The 19,175-nt window shown below is 39.2% G+C and overlaps 2 protein-coding genes across 2 annotated transcripts; one reads left to right on the top strand and one right to left on the bottom strand.

The window, feature by feature from the left end:
- Window positions 1–791: 791 nt before the first annotated feature.
- Window positions 792–13,041, top strand: kif3ca (kinesin family member 3Ca). The gene is made up of 8 exons (XM_087805674.1): window positions 792–2,514; window positions 9,327–9,428; window positions 9,504–9,626; window positions 10,972–11,090; window positions 11,161–11,277; window positions 12,115–12,223; window positions 12,298–12,425; window positions 12,566–13,041. Exons 1-8 carry the CDS (start codon window positions 1,117–1,119, stop codon window positions 12,651–12,653), a joined length of 2,184 nt encoding a protein of 727 aa, XP_087661800.1. The 5' UTR covers window positions 792–1,116; the 3' UTR covers window positions 12,654–13,041.
- A 2,525-nt stretch (window positions 13,042–15,566) lies between these two features.
- On the bottom strand, window positions 15,567–18,619 carry LOC148067834 (toll-like receptor 5). Its single transcript, XM_087805675.1, has 2 exons — window positions 18,340–18,619; window positions 15,567–17,781 (listed from the first exon to the last, which is right to left on the bottom strand). Exons 1-2 carry the CDS (start codon window positions 18,373–18,375, stop codon window positions 15,916–15,918), a joined length of 1,902 nt encoding a protein of 633 aa, XP_087661801.1. The 5' UTR covers window positions 18,376–18,619; the 3' UTR covers window positions 15,567–15,915.
- Window positions 18,620–19,175: the final 556 nt, after the last annotated feature.

The following is a 19,175-nucleotide window of genomic DNA, read 5'->3' as shown; positions in this document are numbered from 1 at the left end:
TCTAACTCGACTTTCGTCATTTTATTTAACTTTGTAGAGAAAACACACGAACTTAGTAGAAATATTAACATCTATTTAATTATTGTAACAAGCAACGTTTTCAGCCTTTGTAAAGTTCTCGGTTTATCATAGTTCTTCCGGTAGATGTCGCTGCTGTATCGGAATTGGAGGACGAAGCGCAACCTTTTTTTAAATACCAGATTTAGAAAATCTGTTTTTTTCACACCAGACATTTGGTTCTCTATCGAACAACTAGTTCAAGAAAATACGAAAAATGTATCTGAATGATTGACAAATTGATTCAATACGAAATAATGAACGATAACAACGACTGTGGACAAGACCAGTAAGAACAAATATTATTTTCATTCAATAACCAACTGTGTAAACATATATGGACGAAAAACAAGAATACATGTTATGGGTGGTGGATAGAATTTGAAAAAAATAAAATAAAGAAATATGAATGTTTGTGACTTAAAAAAAAACATTCAAGACAACAAAGTTAAAAAAAAATTAATCCAGTGAGACGTCAATTCGCAACAAATCGACCAAGTCTACGAAGAAACGGATCACGAGTTTTTGAAGACAACCTAAATGAAGACAGTTGGTGGCAGCCTTGTACCAAGTTCGTGTCGTCTTCGACCCTTAAACTCCATTACCCGTGGTCCTCAGCGGCTCCTCCGCAGTGATGAGGGGTGTGGTGATTGAATGACTGTGTGTGAATGTGTGTGTTGGTTCCGTGCGGGAGGAGGATCTCACCGAGCAGACTCACCAGCGGATCCGCCTCGGAGCATCCACCGGTCGGAGGAGAGGAGGATGCAAACGGTCGGTGTGGATCCGGAGAGAGGCGATCGGTTTCATTGGTTCTGACTCTTCTGTCTCGACCTGATTCTGGACCTGGGTCTGGACTGTGATGGAGCGTCGACGCACCGACTGAGAGCTGCGGACCGTCGGTGTTTTTTTAGGCTCATGTCTTCGACAATAATCCTCCTGGATCTCTGACACCTCTGAGCCTTTTATTGTCGTTAACGTGTTTACAGGCGGATTGTGAACCTCATTAGTAATTATTTATATATATTTTTTTATTTGATTGTCAACATTCATACAGCAAACATGTCAAAGGCTAAAAGCAGTGAGTCAGTGAAGGTGGTGGTTCGATGTCGACCTTTGAACCGCAGAGAGGAGTCCGGTGGGCCTGCGAGCGGGATTGTACAGCTGGACCTGAAACTGGGACAGGTGATCCTCAGAAACCCTCGAGCTCCCCCGAGCGAGCCTCAGAAAACCTTCACCTTCGACGCTGTTTACGATGCCAACTCCAAACAGCGAGATCTGTACGACGAGAGCGTGCGTCCGCTGATAGATTCGGTGCTGGAGGGCTTCAATGGGACTATATTTGCGTACGGACAAACCGGGACAGGGAAGACCTACACCATGCAGGGGGCATGGTTGGATCCAGAGAAGCGTGGTGTGATACCTAACGCCTTCGACCACATCTTCACGCACATCTCCAGATCACAGTCGGACAGGCAGTACCTGGTTCGAGCTTCCTACTTGGAGATCTATCTAGAAGAGATCAGGGACCTTCTGGATCCCAATCATGGCAGTGCTCGAGCACTAGACCTCAGAGAGAGTCCGGAGACCGGCGTTTATGTACGGGACCTCACCTCGTGTGTCTGCAAGAGCATCAAGGAGATCGAGGAGCTGATGAATGTGGGCAACCAGGCCAGGGCGGTGGGGGCCACGGACATGAACGAGCACTCGTCCAGATCCCACGCTCTGTTCCTGATCACCGTGGAGTGCAGTCAACCAGGACCCGATGGGAGGAAGCACATCCGAGTGGGTCGTCTCAACCTGGTGGACCTGGCAGGAAGTGAGCGTCAGGCTAAGACAGGAGTCCAAGGAGAGCGCCTGAAGGAGGCTGCCAAGATCAACCTCTCCTTGTCGGCGCTGGGGAATGTCATCTCGGCGTTGGCGGACGGTCGTAGTGGGCACGTTCCCTACCGAGACTCTAAGCTGACTCGCCTCCTGCAGGACTCTCTCGGCGGGAACGCTAAGACCGTCATGGTGGCCACCTTAGGTCCCTCAGCCCTTCACTACGACGAAACCCTCACAACCCTTCGTTACGCCAACAGAGCCAAGAACATCCAGAACCAACCCAGAGTCAACGAGGACCCCAAAGACGCCTTACTGAGGGAGTTCCAGACGGAGATCGCCCGCCTGCGCGCCCAGCTCACCCACAGGAAGTGGAGGACCAAGCAGAAGAAGGACGACGGAGACACCTGGGACGACGAGGACGAGTATGAGGAGGGCGATGAGGTGGAGGTGGAGAAGGAGGCGGAGGACTACGTCAAGCTGGAGGAGCAGCGGTTGGAGATGGAGAAGGAGGCCATCAGAGGAGATCGTTTCCTGCTCGCTGAGGAGAAGCAGAGGCTCTTGGGAGAGAAGGAGAGGATGATGGGAGATCTGAGGAAGGAGCAGGAGGCCACAGAGCAGCTTACAGCCAAGTACAAGGTGAGACGTTGAACCAATCAAAACGTAGCATCACAAGCATAAATACACATATTCTCTAACACACATTAGAAACTGACATCACAGATTTAACAGACATTTTATTAAAATGATCATTTTAATCTTTATTAAAAAAGCTTCCAAATCTGTGATGTTTACAAACAAACTGTTTGTTGTTGTTTGATATCAGAATTAGTGAATAGTAGAAAACAATAATAATAATACTAATAAAGATGAAGTCATAATAATAGTTTTACATATTTTCCAGCTAAACATCTGTACATAAATAATGTTGAGGAAAATCTTAATAAACAAAAAAAAACCTATTGAGGAAGAAACATTAGTTAATAAAATTATATTAAAAAAGTAAATAAATGTATATTAATTATATAAAATGTGGTTTATTATTATTTATTATATTCATTATTATATCTATAACAAGATAAGATGATTTAAACAATCATGAACATCCAAAATAGTATTTGGAAAACTTTTTTTTAATATAGTAGAATTATATTATTTAGAACAAAATTAAATAGACTTTAGATTTTAGATTTTAGACTTTCTTTTATTGTCATTGCACAAAAAACACAGCAATAAAACTGGGAACGACATTTTGTTGCTTGGAAACTGTTAAAAACACAGCAGAATGAATGTATATATAAAAAGTATAAATATAAATATTAATAAATTAAAAATAGTGCAATATAGTATAAACAGAATGAATAAATAACGTTTTAAATATTGCATATAATAATGAATGTATATAAAAGTATAAATATAAATAAGTTAAAAATATAGCTAATTGCTATTTTTTTAATAATAAAATTCATGAAGACAGTGTAAGTGAGATTTATCTATGTATTTTATTCTAAAATGAACAAAGCAAACTAGTGAACCCTTGTTGATGTCTTACATAAACCAGATCCAAAGATGATTCCTATCTGGTAGTTCTGAGAACCTTCTCCTCACAGAGGTGTAATCGGATACAAGACTGTTTCTGTCTGTGATGCCCCTTAATAAACGAATCATCAGATTATCACACATGATAATCCCGTGATCGTCATGTTTTTAATCTGAATCGCTACGGCAACATCTGTGTGAAAGTCATATTGTCAAGTCACAAATGGGTGCTCGCCCGCTCTACTGCTCTTCTCTGAGAAAACAGAGCTGAGCCAGAAGGCAGATCATGTTTAGGTTGTGACCTCACTGAAGGTCATGACCTCTGGATTATGTCAGATATAGAAACACAACAGATTCTTACAGGTCGGCGGAGCTAATTCAGGCGAAATGTAGAACAAGCAGCAATGACAACAATAAGTTTAAATCCCTTAATGACAGACACGGGAATGTTAGATCACAGATAAAAAAGTTACACAATAAATCCAGCATTACGTGGATCATAACTTCATCAGAATGGACCTTCTAAGTCATTACGCTGTGAGGCATTTTACCGACTAATTCTAATTCTAATGTGCAAAAATAAAGAACCTGATGATCAAACACAGTGTGACATGTGAATGTTCATCGTCACAAACCTTCCATCGGTCTTTAGAGTGGGTCATCTGACCGACAGGAAGTAAGAACAGGAAGTAAACATTCCACAACAGCAGTCAGGAGAACAATAGTGGCGTTCCCTTTTTTTCCCTTTGGAATATCTAGTGTCCAGGAATCAATTCAGGATTGATTGAAACACTTAACTCTCAATATTTTCCTTCAAAATACCCCCTAGTCCAGGGGTCGGGAACCTTTTTGACTCAGAGAGCCATGAAAGCAAAATATTTGGAAATTTATTTCAGTGAGAGCCATATAAATAATATTCAGATGTAAGAATCTGTGCTTGACACGAATTCAAGCCCTTTTCCTTTGTTCATCAAAATCAACAAAGAATTCAGACGGGTTCATCCCTTTCCATGCCTCCATTTCAATATGTCCATCATATTTAAATGAAGCACAAGACTAAAATTTCTCCATTTCTGTGATCATGAAAAAACAAAAACAAATGAAAACATGAATTCAAACTAACAGTTTATATTTGTTAATTTTCAACATGTCTGATATGAATCACACAAGTGGATTAATTAAATTTCAGATGAAGTTTAACGAGAATAAAACTGTTCATCAGTAACTTCACATCATCATCACTTTGTCTGATCGTCTCTGACGTCATTAGAATGTGTGTCTCACCTGCATCTGTTTAATGTGTTTGGGTTTGAGCGTATTCTTATTACATTCGTGAGATAAAGGTAATTTACAAATAGTCATCATGTGATGGTGTATTAATGCAAGTGTGTTTTAAGGACGCGATCACAAAAGGAAAACCAGCATTTGTTGCTTTCATTGAAACCTGCAGCTTAACTTTGATGGACCTGACGTCATGTTTCTGTGACTCTCGTAGAGAAGAACCTGAAGCGATCAAACGCGCATTATTTTGTTCGATATATTATTTAAAAAAACAAGCTTATAATTCTATATCGTTTTTCTGAATTGCGTAAAATGACTGTCGCACGTTTTGCTCTTTTTATTCTCGATTCATATGATCTTTACCGTGCGTTCAGTGGAAGAGGCGGGAGCTCTGATTGGCTGCTGTGCATGTCAATCAAATTTTCAACCAATCGGCGCAATAACCATTTGATTAATATGCACAGCAGCCAATCATAGCTCTCTTTACTATTTTCTTATATCATATTTTATTAAATCACGCGATCTACTCGCAACAGCTTGCGATCGACGTATTGCCCACCCCTGAAACAAGTGATAATATTTTATGTTTTATCTGAAAAGCCAAAATCTGCAAGCCAGATGCAATCATCAAAAGAGCCACACCTGGCTCGCGAGCCATAGGTTCCCGACCCCTGCCCTAGTCCAAACAACTATTACTCTAGGTTAACTCAATTAAACTTCGTAACATTTCTTCTTTCAAAAACGGTTAAAATATATTTTTATGACCTGTTATTTTATTTATTGCTTCATGTCTTTGTGTCACCATCTTAAAAAGAAGATCATCTTGCTGAGGGGTCTAAACTTAGTGGAGAGTTAAAAGGGTGGGAAAAACAGAATAGTACCTTTATCTAGCGTAATTATAGAAAAAACAAGAGAGTGGAAGTTACGTACAGGAAGTCATTAGCAAAGTAGGTACGGATGTGAGAGAACAAAACAGGAAGTGAGCAGACACGTGACAGAAATGAAGATTTTTCGTTCCTAAACACTTTTTCCAAGAAGGTTTGTCTGAGAGAACATGACTCTCTCGCACCATAAGAGTCACATTATCTAGCAGATCGCTCCCTATAATCTATTTGTTATGACAAACATGTTGCATGTTTCTAACTCCCCTGATAATGTGATGATGTCGGCAAAGACACATGATGTGAGCAGGCGACTTCTGACATCGTCCACATCGATCGTCTCTAAGTGCCGCCGCTAGGAATTGTGGGAAAAGCTCTCGAGATGGCTCCGATCTAAATGCTGATCTGGCCTACCTCCTGAACGTTGCTGTGTGCGGGTCATTGAATGTACTCTATTGTTGGAGTGTGTGTCGAGGGTCTGTGTGTGACCATCGTCATCAGCAGAAATCCCCCGAGGAGGAAGATGAGCGAGTCCAAAAACTATTTCCTGTTTCCCTTGATGTGTCAGCCAGCGGACATTTGGAGAGAAACCTCAAAACCACCAAACACTTTGGATAGAAGCGTTTACGTCCAAGATGCTAATTTTAGCTTTTAACTGCCTTGTTTGCCAGTAAAGAGATGTAATGTATTACGTAGCATTACCAGCAGGGGGCAGATTGTCGTCTGATTGAGAATATATTAAACAATATCCTTGAAGTCGTTACAATTTATTTTTCACTTATATAAATAATAATTATACATTTATTTAAACTTGTGAACTCAAAATTGAGGGCCCATTGCTCTCAACCACCCTCTCAGTTACAGCTCCCATGATGCTTTGCCGCCCAGCCAACCAATCACAACATTGATGTAGAATTTAAGTATTGTGGTGACCATACTCTGCCTGTCAATAAGTTATTTGGTTGTGTTGATGGGTTTTTTTTGGAGACAGAGCCTTTCAATTTCAGTTTGTTTATCAAATTGTATACAACTATAGGTATGTACAAAATGACAAATTGAATGACTGAATAACTTAAATGACTTTAACCCCATCGTAGCAACTGCTAGCTTAGCTGTTGTGTATCAGTGCCATCAGAATTTTGAATTTCTTTATTAAAATGTCTTTTTCTTTTTTGTATTAAATGATTGAATTATAAAACAAATTATTGATTTCAATTATTTAAAAAAAAAAATCAATTCTTAAAAACAACATTTCCCAAAAAATAATTAAAATTTTCAACAATTGAAAAGTCAAATTAAACCAACATTCTGACATATTTATAACTGCAGTGGTGTTCCAATTAAATATAATTTATTCCCGAAGTGTAACTGAAAGAAAGATCAGCCCGATTCATTATGAACACGCTCCACTTCTACTTCGATCCTACCCAGCTTTACTGTGATTGGCTGAAGCACAAATCCATCCACCAATCACTGCTCTGACCTGCTCACAGCACTTCTGTCTCCGGCCAATCAGAGAGAGAGGTTGCCAGGCAGAGAGCGGCGGAGTCAGCAGAGGAAGAAGAAGAGGTGGAAGAGGAACGTTCGGCTGGATGATTTTTGTTTGAGTCAAACTCTCATATGTAGGTCAGAACGCTCGTGCGACCCGATGCTGGCTTGTCTGTGTTACTGCGGGAATATTTATTATTGATCCGGTGATCGGTTCCTCTCTGAAATGTCTCCCCAGAATCAGAACCCCCCAAAATAAATCAGATGTTATAGACCGAAAGTATGTCACTTGATTTGGTCTTCTTGTTGTCACCAAGCATAATTTTACTGCCGATACTTTAATTTTTTTTTAGCTAATTCCTTTCAACAACAAGCCATATATTCTTAAAATATGTCTAAACCTGAAATTAGACCTGAGCAAAATATGGCTTGCCCACACCTGGACAAAGTGCACCCCGGGGGCCACATGTGGCTCTTCGACTGTATTCATGCAGCCCACAAGAAGTCAAAGTAGATCTAACAATATTAGTTTGTGTTTATTATTGTATTAACTCTAAATAAAACGTTCTTAAGCTTTTTTTTGTTTTTACTTAAAATGGCATCATATTTAGAGGAAAATGATATTTTTCTATCCGTTTCTTTTACAAAAAACGTTCATAAATTTGATATAATTGCTTTGTTTTCACATCATATTTTAGCTCTTCACTCCATTTGAAATGTCTTTTTGTGGCTTTAAGTTTTCTACCGTCAGACAGAGGCTAAAATCTTGGTCCTTTTTTCTTCTCTTTTTCTTGACATTTATCAGAATTTAAAAATGTGGCCACTGGGTAAATGTAATTGTCAACCCATGAAGTGTTGACGCTGAAGCAGTCGACGGTTTTTCCTGTTCATCAACCTCAAGATTGTCATTTAAGAGTCACTCAAGAAGTGGTTTGAACCTCAAATGCTTTCGATTTGTGTTATGAAACCAGAACTGAGGCTATGAAGGCTGGGATGTGGAGTGTGTTTGTGTGTGTGTGTGTGTGTGTGTGTGTGTGTGTGTGTGTGTGTGTGTGTGTGTGTGTGTGTGTGTATGTGTGTCTGCCCTACAGGCTTCTGTGGCTCAGTTTTGTCCGCACAGAGATTGAAAACACAAAGAGATTTTCTGCACAAAGGCTCTTTCTGTACAGTCCGGCTGCATCCTCTGTGAAGGAGTCCACTGTACTGTCCGTGTGTGTGTGTGTGTGTGGGGGGGGGGGGGGGGGGGTGTGTGTGAGAGAGAGAGAGAGAGAGGGGAGGTGTCTGATGTAATTAAGTGGACACTGGTATGTGAAGTAGGGAGAATGTAAAGGCTGAACAAAGTTTTGACACACACTGGATTGTTTCGTAATGTGTTTATCTTTCATTACCCAGAATGATTGTCACAGAATGTTAACACACCTTCACTCTTCGTTTCTTTCTATCTTCTAACCTCTTAGTGAAGCCTTGTGGATCACAAGAATCAGAGGAGTACGTGAGGGCCGTTCAGAAGACGTATGAGGAGCGAGATGAGATGAGGTGCAACAATAGAGTCGACTAGACCCAGATGTTGGGAGATGATACCTATCGCTACCTAAAATTCTGAGCTTTATCTTCTGGCTCAGCTCTTCATAATGCCGAGCAGCAGCACTTAGAGTCGATCGATGTGGAGGATATCAGAAGTCGCCTGCATGTTTTCAACTTTTTACTTTATAAAGTTGCTCTGAAATCTGGGCGAACGAAAGGTTACGAGAGTGGAGTCCATCAAGAAGGCTAATAATGGCTTCACTCCAGCTGTAATCACGCCCCGCTTTGTTTATAAAAAGAGCCCCTTGGAGGTGGAGACTGCGGGGATTGATGACGTGCGGTGGCAATTGTCTGACCAATTACGGCATTGTGGGTGTGGTTATGGTAAACAAGATTTCATCTCCAGAAAAAGTGTTTTCAGTGGGCGGTGCTTAAGATCATTTTCTGATGTCAATATTTCACTGAAAATAGATTTTTGTACAAACAGACACTGATGCTACAATAGAGTCCAACATCTATTTAAGAGACACTTAAATCAACACATTAGTTGAACTTAAATATTCTGATGGACCTGATCTTCTTCCATGGTAACCAGGAAGATAGAATGACATATACTGTATGTAGCAAAGGCAGTTACATTTCAGTTACACTCTTGTTACACCCTTTTCAATCCTATTTGCTGCTTTTAGAGAATCGTTATCATGTATTACATTACATATCTCTGTGTTGTGTTTGCAGGCCATGGAGAGCAAGCTGCTGGTGGGAGGGAAGAACATCATGGACCACACCAACGAGCAGCAGAAGATGTTGGAGCTGAAGCGACACGAGATCGCAGAACAGGTACAGCGTCTGTTGGAACCGTGGGTTGGAACTTAACGGTGCCCGAATGTTGGAACTTTCTTTCCACGTGTGCAGACAAGGCGAGAGCGAGAGATGACGCAGCAGATGATGGTCCAGGACGACGAGACGCTGGAACTCAGGGACACCTTCACGTCTCTGCAGCAGGAAGTGGAAGCTAAAACCAAGAAACTCAAGAAGGTAAAGAACAGCTTGAACTATGCTCTAAGGTTAGCTCACCCTGCAATATATATGAATTATTATATCTTCATTTATGCATCTACTGCTGCATCACTTCTGTCATTACGATGTTGTTATGATTTAAAACCTATCCTAGCATAAAATATGAATTAGCTCGCAGGCTAGCATGTGATATTGTTATCGAACCTGCGCTCTAGATAAAAAGTTATCTTCAGGGCCAGGATGAAATACTTCTATTTTTATATTTATAAATATATCAATAAAATGAATCAAACATAAGATACAACTCTTGTCATTGACATTTTGCTATTTTGCTTCATATTAATTTAAGCTAATGTAGTGCTAGCTTTTTTTGCATATTCATTCAGCTAGTTAGCAACCTCTACCTGCAGATATTATTATTATTATTATTATTATTATTATTATTATTATAATCATAATTATAATTATGATTATAATTATAATTATAATTATAATTATAATTATAATTATAATTATAATTATAATTATAATTATAATTATTATTATACACAATATTAAAATGAAATACTCACATTTGTGAGTTATTATGCTGTCATGTAAACTAGCTAGCTGACTATTTGCCCTGCTGTGTTGCTAACACATTCAATGTCTATGAAGTGTTTTCAGTTTTTGGTTAAAAAAAAAACTTAAACAAAGACAGAGATCGGACCCAAGTTGCTTTATGTGACATACAACAGACTAAGATATGTTCAGTTTGCTCGATAATTAAGTCTATTCAGGTTTGAGTTAATATTTAACTCATAAATATCAACAAGATATTCTTTTTGGCTGATTTATTTTGGTGTATTTTTTTGTTTGATCTGATCCTCAAATAAGTGAGTAAACAACATCTAACATCACACCTTGTCATAAATTTAATTCTCCTTCCTATAAATAATTAAATTACATTTGATTTGAAATAACATCAGGTATTCATGGAAAGCCAAAATATATTGAACAAAATCTTGATTTGATTCTATTTTTCCTTCTATTTGTCCAATTGTGTTTTGTTAAAGCTTACTTTATATCAGAAAGATGAAATGTTTTGTCTACTGAGATATCTTAGTATTGGTTACTTCAAAATAAAAATAAAAAATACTTTTAGACTTACATTACATTTCAGTGTCATACTGTATGCAGCTGGATTTAGGATGAACAGGTTACGAGGACAGCAGGATGAGAATCCTCAGCGGGACGGAGACTCTTCTGCGTTCCTATTGGCTACTTGTTTTTTCCGGCGCTTCCACCGCGGTTGCCACGGGCGACCGAGTTGCCGCCGCTCGCATCCCTGACTCTCTCTTCTGTTTGTGTTCCCCTGTCCCAGTTGTACGCCAAGCTCCAGTGCATCAAAGCGGAGATCCAGGACGTGAACGACGAGCACGTGCGCAGCCGCCAGGAGCTGGAGCAGACGCAGAACGAGCTCACCAGGGAGCTCAAGTTCAAGTGCGTCTGCTGGTTTAACACTCACCACCTAGACATGCTCAGAGCTCCTCGTCTCTTCCTGTCGTTTTAGGTATCTGATCATAGAGAACTTCATCCCTCCCGAGGAGAAGAACAAGATCATGAACCGGCTGACCTTTGACCCTGAGGAGGATCAGTGGAAATTCCAGCCTCTGGTCCCTGCTGAGAGGTCATTGAGAAACAGGAGTTCTTGCGTTGATTGCTGTTCTTTGCCTTTTGACCTTAGCCTACTGGTTTAATTAAAGACAAGTCTTAAAACTCACGTGTGTGTGGTCGATTAACCTTGATGTTGATAAACCATATACACCTGAAGGATACGTGAATTAAAAAAAAACACTTAAATAAGATAATAAATAATACTTGCTTCATAAAATTTAGTAATACAAGGAAATCTTTTATTTCTATTCAATTAAAATGTTTTTTTTGTTACAATTTTAGTGTTTTTATTATTTAAGTGTCATTATTTCTGCAAAATCTTTCCTTTTTAATTCATCTGTAATTTATCAATAATAATGAATGTCATCACATAGAAAATACATTTAATATTAAAATACAAAAACTATAAAAAAAAACCTCTGTAATCACAATTTAATCATATCTAAAGATATTGTTGCTCCAAAATATAGAAACTAATTAATCTATTTATTGAAGACTTACTTATGTGTTGAAGAAAAAAAATGTGTTGATATTAATCTAAAGAAAACTTTAAATTTATACAAAAATAGAGTTGTGTGTTATCATATGTAAACTAGTTGAATTGCCAGTCATATTATTATTATTATTCATTATTTTAATATTTAATATTCTATCAAGCTAACGTGTCTTCACTAACTCATCACAGTAAAAATACATTTTCTCACCACATGAGCTTTTCATCCGATGGTCTCCGTCCCAGAGTGTCTTCTCCAGACCTCATGGCAGACACACCGACGTCACGCTTTTGTTCCTCTCGTTTTTGTTGCTCGTCATCACTTATTCATGCTCCGCCGTCCTCCTCTGTCCTCAGTAAAACCTCTCAGATGAAAAAACGTCCGTCATCAGCAGTCGGATACAAGCGACCCATCAGTCAGTACGCCAGGGTTTCCATAGCGATGGGTGGTCCCTCCAGATACAGGGTGAGGGACACGGACCAGCCTCTACCTGACTGTCACACACACACACACACACACTGACACTCCTCATGTTTCAGGCTGAGAACATCATGTTTCTGGAGCTGGACATGACCCCCCCCAACACCTCTTCGCTGGAGTCCAACCAAAGTCCATCCCAAGACAATTCTCCCACCAAGGACAGGGGCGTCCATAAGTCTCGCTCCTGGTGAGCCACTTCTCTCTTAATAAACCACATCTTCCTGTCGCTCTGATACATCAGGATTACATTTTACATTCATCTTAATCTCCCTGAGTTGTAATCTCCATGTGTGAGATTCCTCTTGGTCATGTTCTCTTTCTCTGCAGGTACCAGAGCCCCAAATCCCTCACGTCCTCGTCCTCCAACACCTCCCTGTCGGCGTGCCACGTCGCCGCAGCCACGGCGGCCGAGTGACGTCCTGACCCGCGGAGCTGCCGGGTCACTTGTCGACACTTTTGTTGACCTTTAAAACCTCAAGGACTTCAGAATAAAGACCTGTTCTCGACTTGCATGTACCTAGAAAGAGACTTTTAAGAGTGTGTGTGCGTGTGTGTGTGTGTGAGAGAACATATCAGTGTAAATATTTGGTGTATTCAGGGTTTTGTTGTATGTTTATTCCTATATGTGACGTCGGCTCACAGGTTTCCGCTGCACACTTAAAGCACAGTAGGAAAAAGTAGAGTAGAGAGTGTTTGATGTCGTCGGTCAGATGAGGTGCACTGCGACCTGAATGAAGACCCCCCGCCCCCTTGTCAACTTGTCAAGCCTTACAATGATTAAATTAAATTAAATATGGAGTTCAGTCCTTGTTTTATTGTTTTAGTTTGTTTTAAAGTCTATTCCTGGACAGTATTAACCCCTTGGTTGGAAACGCTTTTCAACTTTGTTTTCAGTCTTAAGTTAAAGGTAAAATATTGTCTCTGTTTTGACCTCGATAAGAAGTTTGGGGTGAACGGGTTTATCGCCACACTTTCCCGAACCTCCTGAAGGTCACAGGACAAGTTCATCATCACTCCATTATTGATGCAGAGATCCTGTTGCAGATGAATCCCCCTGGACCGCTGCAGCAGAACACAGATAAACCTCTGCCTCGGAAAAAAAACATTTAGGCTTGTTTTTACTTTAGATTTCAGGAGTTAAAATAAAAAGTACAAGAAAAATTCAATTCAGCAAAGACAAACTATTATATTTTCAGTAAAAAATTCACAATAATTCAATACTTCTTAACTGCCCAATAATCTAAACTAAATTCAATGTTAGCATAAATCCATCAGAAATGTCAACCTACAAATTCAGTGTCAACCAGTCTTATCTTAATCTCTTATCTTAACATCATAATATACTGTAGGTTCCATATTGGTTACACATTTCTACAACTAACAACGTCAAGGTCGTTGCACCTGCTAACGTATGCTAAGCTAATGTTGTTGACACGCGTTAATAATGACCCTTCTGACCATAAAGGCCAACAACATGGTGAGTATTGCATTTAAGTCAGTTGTTGAATACGTTTGAGTTGTAAAAATGTTTCCATTATTGGTGGATTCGCAATTAAAAATGTATGATTTTGGTCGTAGCTAACATAGCCAGCATTAGCTAACATACTCTAGCTCAAAATGGCTAACATTCATTAGTATTAGCAAGTTTGATTTTTTTTTCATATTATTAGGGAAACAAATAAAGTGTTACTTTAATCATAGAGTATGACATTATTACAATTGTGATTCAAATAAAAATAAAAATGACATAAATATTGAATTTTTATAATTTATATTTTCTTGGTATTTTTGAATCCAAATAAAAACACATGGTATGAACTTATCTTTACATATTTGTGATTTGGTCCCATAATAATAATAATTTTATTTAAATATGGTCACGCTTGCTTAGATATAGTGCTGGAATGTCATTTTAAAAAGGATAAAATGTTCAATCAATGATTTTTGGTTTGACCATCCAAGCCTTTTTGCTCATGTTTTGTATCGATAGTAGAAATGTTTTACTACCTTCATTAAAATAATATGATTTAGATTGAATGTTAAGAGGCAAGACATATTCGGTGAGACATAAAACATCTTGTAGGGGGAGAGTGGGGGAGGATGGATGGAGATGATCAGGAAGTGAGGAATGACTGAGGAGGAGGTGGGAATAGTATCCATGGTAACAGTGAAGAGATGTCAGTGCAGGAGGGGGTTTTGTGTGGAGTCGTTTACGAGCTTCGAAGCCAGTCAGACTGAGCTCACGTCTGCTACCAGAAAATCGAATGAAGAAACTCTATGACGTCAACTGATGACGGAATCCTTACTTACACATGTCTGATGTCCACGTCAAGTCTCTCATTTTAAACTCATTCATTTTGTTTGTCCCAGATGCAGAGGGTGATAGAAAATAATACTATAAATGTATATAAAGACTTTTTCAAATCATCAAAATTTAGTCCTTATTTTTAATTGATTCCTTTTCTAAATTGAAGCCTGTTTTTTTGCACTTACATCTACATTAATGTGTCATCTTCTATTCGTTTTTTTTTTGGTGAATTAAAATTTTTGTAAACCCTTATTGTCTTTTTTATTGTTTTCTCTGTCCTTTTAGTTTAATTCTCTTCACGTGTTAATACAGCGTAAAAATTGAAAATTAAAATAGGACAAGAATTCATTTAATAAAAGGAAATAACACTGTGAAAAATGTTTATCAAAACATTGAAAAAAAAAAAACATAACAAAAGCTGTTTACTTTTAATTAAAAGTGGCAAAATACATACCAGGGAATGTAACAACAATAAACAACAACACGTTTATTTAATTTGAGTTACTTTAACAGAGTAAAATTACAGTTTTGATCATATATTACAGAATATATCACTAAATCAATTAATCTATTTTTTTTAACCATTTTATTTGTGTGTTAATTTTAATCCGTAAATGTAAATGTGGTGTTGACCTTTAGGTATCTATTGACAGACAAAAGACAAGAATCAATACTGCAATCCAAGCCTTGCCTCGGAGTGCTGAGCTTTTCCATAGTTAATGAGAATATCATCACTGCATCTTCTGACCTGTTTTCTTAAAAAGCCCAAATGTTCAGACCATGTCTAAGGCTTTACTGGATGTATGTATCCTGCAGGCTCCCACGAGGTCTTAGTTTTTACCTTATATTTGTGACATTATGCAACAATAGCTGCAGTGCTGCGTTCAGGACGTGAATGACGTAGGTGTGCGGATGCTGACACCTGTTGGACAAAAAGCTGAACTACAGCCAGTGGATTTGAGGAAAGGTTATTTATTTTAGTAGGCTCGTGCTAAAACTATTGAAACAAAATACCCAAAATGGACGAACAAATAACGTTTTAAAAATACCATAGTCTGGGATCGAAAATAAATCGTAAAAAAATCTTAAGGAACGTCACCAATGAGATTATACACATTTTATTTATTTATTTAACAAAAATAATCTGATAGTTCACAGTCGGTCATTTAAAAAAATAAATAAAACAAACGCTTGTAAATTAAATGAATTTTTTTTTCTTCTCATGAATCTATAATCTTTTACCGAGCCAGAATATCCCTTTGGTTAATACCTCTTTCCTTATAAACAAGATAAATTGTTCAAGATTCAACATTAGATGAAAAGTAAAAATCCAATAAAATGTTGAAAAAAACATTTTTTTTTTTCTCTCTCAAGGCTTCACATCCTCATCGGTGTATTCCAGCAGCGGAACATTGTTTAAAGAAGATGGAAAAGCACACTGAAGCTCATCTACTGGGCTTAAAAGTTTCAAGTTGGTGACTTTAAGCCACGCCACGAAGCTTTGCAGCTCGGAAGAGCAGTGGAACCGGTTCTTTTTCAGGTCCAGGGCCCACAGAGAGTTGAAAGCTGTGGGGTCAGGTGCTGCTATGAAGTTATCAGAGAGTAAAAGAACCCTCAGATTTCTGGGTAGAATGTCTGGCGGGAGATAGTTCAATGAGTTGGAGGAAAGATCCAACTTTGTGACTGAAACTAGACCTTTGAAGATGGACTCTGGCAGGACGTTGAGTTGGTTGGATCTCAGGTTGAGAGTCATCAGGTTGCTAAGATTGTGAAACAGATGCAAACACTGTCCTTTGGACCAGATGGATTCTAAATTGCAGCTGTGAAGATCAAGAACTTGTAAACTATTTGAGCTAAAATCTAAATCTTCTGTGGTTGGTTTGCACCACTGGATGGTGTTTTCTCCAAAGATCAGAGTCTCGAGGTGTTGAAGGCCACGCAGGAGTTTGTAGACATCTCCGAGGTTAGTTAGCTTGTTATTCTGAAGGTTCAGATGTGTGACGTTGGGGGTGAATTGAGAGACGTTGTAGAGAGAAGACATTTTGTTGTCATTTAACATAAGAACATTTAAGTGCGGCAGAGCAACAGCACCACCAAGACTTCCAAGAGAATTCCCTGTGAGATAAAGTTCCTTCAGGTTGTGAAGCCCAATGAAGGACTTGTACCCCAACATTCCAATATTATTGTATGACAAATCCAATACCTGCAGACTTCTAAGAGTTGCAAACATGTAGGATTGAATCTCACTGAGTGTATTAAGGGACAAATTAAGGGTTTTTAAATGCCCTCCGACACCTTCAAAAGCATTCTGGCGGATGTGCTTTAGTTTGTTTTTAGAAACATTTATGGTGTCGACGTCTTTTAACGGACTGAAAACGCCATCCTCCAATGCAAATATGAAGTTTTTTGAGAGATCAAATATATGCACTGAACTGTTTTTTAAGCCTTGAAACGTGTTCCGGTCTGGATCCCGGAAGAAGCTTTTTGAGGATCCTCTTCCCATCGGACCAGACAAAAGGATTTGATGTATCCTGGTACCCTGGATGGCTGAGAAGAATTCTGCTGTTAAGAATCTGTTATTGGACAAGTCCAGAGTGTTGAAGGAAATCCCTCTGAAAGGGTTCCCACAAGCCTCTAAGCCTCCTAGAGAACCTGACCCAAGCTGGTTGGAATTCAGATTGAAGACTGTGAAGTTTTTTCCGTGGAAGCCAACAAGATCCGTCTCACAGAGTTCGTTGATTCTGTTCAACTTCAGGTTCAAGTATTTCAAGTGTGTCAAGTTCAAGAAGAACATCGCTGGCTGGAGTCTTCTTATCTTGTTCCCGAAGAGGTCCAGGGACTCTAAAGAGGTTAGAGGCTCCAAATATTTGTCCTCCATGATCGACTCGCTGAGTGAGCAGTAATCCAAGTACAGTGTCTGCAGGGCGGACAGGCCTGCAAAGGCTCGAGGCTCCAGCTGGAGATTCCAGTTGAAGCCCAGCACCAGCTTCTTGAGCTGTTTTTGTCTGAGGAAAGAATCGTTCCTGATCACGACGCTGGAAAACTGTCGACCCAGGTCCAGCACCTGAAGGTCCTCCAGACCTGAGAGCGACTTGTTGTTAATCTCTGCGATGTAATTCATCTCCAGGTACAGGTGAGTTATGTTTGGAGGGAGGGACGGGACAAAATGTAGTTTTTTAAAGGCACAGTTGGCTATTGTGCCAATGATACGGCACGATTGGACACATCCCAGCATCTGAAAACACAGAAATAAATATTTCATTTATAGTAGTTTAGTAGTATGAACTGTGGTAACAGTATATCAGTGGTGATACTTGTACTAATATCAGTACTACAATGACACGATGTTGTAGTGTAAAGGTATAAGCTGTTTGCAGTAGATTCAGTGGTCATTGAAAAATCTTTACTCTCTGTTGTTACACTAATAGCAGAAGTAGTTGTTGTTAGTGGGAAGAAGTAATGTGGATGTTGTATTTCCAGTACCAGTACCACTAGATAATTAGCAGTTGTCATGCTAGTTGTAGTACTATTAGCAGAAAAAAAGAATAGTGCTCGCTGTAGGAATTGCTACGAAGTGTCGGAGCAAGAGCAGAAATATCAGTCAGAGTCGTTTAGTAGCTGCAGAAATAGTAGCAGCTCAATCCTACACCTGCTGTACTTAAAATACTGTTGCAGTGAAATAGTAAGTAGCATGTTCTGCCTCCCTACAGTCTCATGTTTCGTCCTAAACTTCCACTCACATGGTTTTGTTGTCTAGCACTTGTCTGGGTCAAAGGTCAGTGTTTGTATTTACCTGCAGGACCAGGCCGACGAGGATCTGGACTTTCATGCTGATCGGTTGTAGGTCTTTACTTCACCAAAAGTCCTCTTCTGTGTCTGGGTCCTGGTCCACAGTGATGGGTTTTTATTTGCGTCTGATGCGCTGCAACAGAATCTCCCCTTTTTCCAGGATTTCAAAAGCGAGGGAAGTTTCTGTTATCTATGAGGTTTTCTGTTGACCCTGGTGCTGTTGGGTCGGATTAGCTGCTCTGACATCACTGCAGTTCCAGGAATCAATCATCAATATTCCTTTATTGGAGATGAAGCCTAGAACAAAACACCATTTTACGATGAAAATACCAACAATGGACATTAAAGTTAAAACAACGAACTGATAGAAAAATTGAAAAAGTTTGACGGAGGAAGAAGATTGTGGAGTTTGTTGACGCAGAGCTGATGAATTTCACAGCCTGGTGGACAAGAGAGGTTTGACAAACAATGGCTGGCAGAGGGGATAAGCTGAAAGTCAGGAGCAGTGATGACGCTCCGTCCTGTGGTTTACCTTCTGTTGGGTTTCAGGAGGACATTTTCCAAACCCTCATGGCTGTTTCTATTCGATGGGTCTAGGAAATGGTACCGGCTTCTGTGACTCAGTTAGTCCTCAGAATCAGCTTTATTTTCCAAGTATATAGAGACAATAACACAGAATGTTTCTTCTGCTGTTAGCGACTCTTCAGGAATTCAGCATGTTGTGCACAGAGACGATATAATAGATAAAATATTAATAGTAATAATACATACTTTTTCTATCAAGCTTATCAAAGTACATACATACTTTACATAAACCAAAAAATGAAGATTAGATACATA

Source organism: Callionymus lyra, chromosome 13, assembly GCF_982586985.1.
Source record: "Callionymus lyra chromosome 13, fCalLyr1.hap1.1, whole genome shotgun sequence".
Classification (NCBI taxonomy): domain Eukaryota; kingdom Metazoa; phylum Chordata; class Actinopteri; order Syngnathiformes; family Callionymidae; genus Callionymus; species Callionymus lyra.
The sequence above is the reverse complement of the archived record's forward strand: the minus strand, read 5'-3'. Positions and strand labels throughout refer to the sequence as shown.

Coding starts and splice junctions, on each gene's coding strand:
- kif3ca (XM_087805674.1), top strand. CDS start 1,117: ATGTCAAAGGCTAAAAGCAGTGAGTCAGTGAAGGTGGTGGTTCGATGT. Junction 11,278..12,114: donor CCTCTGGTCCCTGCTGAGAG/GTCATTGAGAAA, acceptor CTCTGTCCTCAG/TAAAACCTCTCAGATGAAAA. Junction 12,426..12,565: donor GTCCATAAGTCTCGCTCCTG/GTGAGCCACTTC, acceptor CTTTCTCTGCAG/GTACCAGAGCCCCAAATCCC.
- LOC148067834 (XM_087805675.1), bottom strand. CDS start 18,375: ATGAAAGTCCAGATCCTCGTCGGCCTGGTCCTGCAG. Junction 17,782..18,339: donor TCGTCGGCCTGGTCCTGCAG/GTAAATACAAAC, acceptor CTGTGTTTTCAG/ATGCTGGGATGTGTCCAATC.